At 29.4% G+C, this 3151-nt stretch overlaps 1 protein-coding gene across 1 annotated transcript; it reads right to left on the bottom strand.

Moving 5' to 3' along the window:
* Positions 1-332: 332 nt before the first annotated feature.
* On the bottom strand, positions 333-1994 carry LOC120204714 (probable WRKY transcription factor 75). The gene is made up of 2 exons (XM_039204744.1): positions 1551-1994; positions 333-532 (listed from the first exon to the last, which is right to left on the bottom strand). Exons 1-2 carry the CDS (start codon positions 1907-1909, stop codon positions 352-354), a joined length of 540 nt encoding a protein of 179 aa, XP_039060675.1. The 5' UTR covers positions 1910-1994; the 3' UTR covers positions 333-351.
* Positions 1995-3151: the final 1157 nt, after the last annotated feature.

Here is a 3151-nt window from a genome sequence, read left to right as displayed (position 1 = left end):
AATTTTGTTCTTAAAAACTTTTTAAATTTACCTTCTAAACTTTTATAAACTCATCTTTAATATAAAATTCTACGTTGGTAATGGTATATAATAAGATGCACTACTTGTTCTTTTGATAAAAGAAACAGTAACTCAATCCATATCTAAATTTTAATATATTAAAAAAACAAATTAGATTAAAAAAATGTTGTCAACGTATATTTTCTTAATAAAAGTAGACAATCAATTTCGCACTAGCAATTTTATTTTGATATAATTATTTTAAATCAATCGTTTTAATCCAATGATATGTAATTGTTTCATAATTTATAAGAATATTACAATACTAAATATAAATCTACTGATATTGATTTAAAAGGAAGAAGTGTAGATTTGCATCTGACTCAAAATATGCTCGAAGTTGTCGTTAGTTTTCTGGATTGGATGTGAATGCATGCCTTCGTAGGTTGTCTCAACGATTCCTTCGTCTGTAGTTAGTCTTTGAACCTGTTTCTTAACGTTGCATCCTTGATGTGTGCATCGATAATAACTTCTGCAAAAGTAAAATATTAACAAAACGTGATTAGTTAATTACCAACGGAGTTCTAATGTTCAATTAAAGACATAGCTCCTACTTCATGCATGCTGGCTTTGAAAACAGTGAATTACTGTAATTTTGAAGGATTCACATTCACACTTCACGACATCCAAGTACCATACATTTGAATTTAAAAGGTAAACGAGATCTCTTCTTTCAATGGTTGTCGATTTCAAGTTAGAGATTCAGTTATTTGTTGATAGTAACAAATGATTTATGATGGTGACAGACAATTATTTTTTTTGGGTAGAGAGTTATCACCAACGACGGATTTAAAAATATCTTTTAGGTTGGGCACACATAGGTTAACAACATAATTTTTTTTAAATAAGACGAGTACAAATAAAATTTTAGGATGGGCACGTCAATAAAATAAGTAATTAATCAAAGAAAATTCAGATTTTAGGACGGGCACAAAAAATTTCAGGATGTACACCATCAATAAAATAAATAACTAATCAAAGAAAATTTAAATTTTAAGGTGGGCAACCAAGCTATGGCTCCACCACTGGTTCCGTCGGTGATTAGACAACCTTTCACCGGTGTCAAAGTATTTTATTTCCATTAGGAGATAGAAGAAAAATAGAAAAGATAAAAATGGTTTTTCTCTGGGTCTTCATCGAAAAGTTTTATAGTGATTATGTTACTTGTAGACTAACAAACTAAGTAGTTAGTAGATTCAGTATAAGACACGTGAAAATCGTGTCAATAGATCACAACTTTTCGAAAATAATGCACGGAAGGTGTAACCTAACTATTTCAAAACTCAAAGATAAATGATTGTTTCTAACTTCTTGAATGAGATGCACATGGTGAGTAAATATTTTTCCATGTAATAGTTGATGAATTAGTGTGTCTAAACAAGAAATAAGGATAAGTTTATTCGAGACTAGCAAACTAAGTAGATAGTTTGTAATTTCTTAGTATCTGAAACGTTAGATATATGAAGTAAAGAGTAATAAGAAATAAGTACCTAGGAAATTTGTTGTTATTGACAGCTTTCTGACCATATTTCCTCCATCGATAACCATCGTCGAGAATATCAACTTGGCTCCTGGTTTGAAAAGCATATCTCGGCTTTCTCATCTTTTTATTTCCTCCTTTCTTCTTCTCCTTATCTATTTTCTCTTCACTCTCACCCGTCGTCCCACCAAAACCCTTATTTATACACAAATCATTCTTCTTAACAGCAGAAACTCCCATCTCCGCCATCAATCCCAATATCCCATTATCCCTCTCACCTTGAACTTCACCATAACCATGGGAGTTCGTTAGGTTCAAGGATGATGATCCAGGGAAAAATCCCTCGAAATTTTCCATCTTAAACGACATATAATGAGATCAAGAAACTCACATAGAAAGCGATAGATTCAGGGAGCCTGGTCGGTACTTGACTATAGTGTGCAGTGTGTAAAGAAGAAGAGCGGATTCAAGAGTGAAAACCAAAAAAAAAGACTGAAGCTTTTTGGAAAGGTTAAGAGGGAAAGCATGAGAAACTTAGAGACGATGAGGCTCTTTCTTATCTTCGCTAGTATCGAAAATGGCACGTAATATATATTATATATATAAATATATGGTTGGTGGAATTTTTTTTTCCTTTTAAAATGTTTGTCGAAATTATTGGAGAATTCTTTCTAGGGTAGACTTCATGTTTAGCATGCAAATTATTATTTATGTTTCGTTTTGATTATCTAATTTTTTTTAGTCACTCTCTATTAAAGAATTAAAGGCAATGATGACATGTCTATAAGGTATTTGACATCATTGAAAAAAAAATATCACGTCAATACTTTTATTAATTTTTTAAGATAATTGACTAAAATAAAATCAGAATTTAATGTTAAACATGATTTAAAAAATAATTTAGTGATTAAAATAGAACAAATGATAATTAAGATACTAAGCGTTTAGTTCACCCTTTTTTAATTAGGTCAGAAAGGGCACTTAATGAAGATATTGCAATTAAGCCTACCATACTGTATTTATAATTAATGTGATTCAAGCATAGATGGCAATGGCATGAGAGTACTTTACGTTCTATCTAGATAACATTTGGTCAAAGTTTGAATAATAAAATTATTATTTTTCTCAACAACCCAACCAGTTTTGATTAAAATTTTTGAATTGTTCTTTAAAAAGGTATAATGAACTCAAATTAATTTCTTTGATAGTTATACAAATAAATCAAAATAATTTTATTTTAAATAAAGCTTTGAATGGGTAAAATATTTCTATCTAAATATAACTCATAAATAAATTTCTAAGTAAATGTATGTCTCATTAAATCATGTAAGTCCGTGTCTTACTAAACCATGAACTCATATTTGGTTCATGAATGGATTAAGGAAAATCGTATAGAACCGTCTTTATCTTGAAAATTTTAAATTATTATATATTTTAAATATTATATTTATAATATTTATTAATAATCTATTTTGGTCCCATAAAATTTTACAAGTTATTCTTCTCTAAAATTTTGGAATTTCGTCTCTACAACACAAAATCATGTATCTGTTCTTGTTTAGCTCCACATACAAGCGTGAATACTTTTCTATTAGAGAATTTTGCTCATTG

Source organism: Hibiscus syriacus, unplaced genomic scaffold, assembly GCF_006381635.1.
Source record: "Hibiscus syriacus cultivar Baekdansim isolate YM2019G1 unplaced genomic scaffold, ASM638163v2 tig00011547_pilon, whole genome shotgun sequence".
Lineage (NCBI taxonomy): Eukaryota > Viridiplantae > Streptophyta > Magnoliopsida > Malvales > Malvaceae > Hibiscus > Hibiscus syriacus.
Note: the sequence above shows the minus strand (reverse complement) of the source record. Positions and strands in the feature narration are given on the sequence as shown.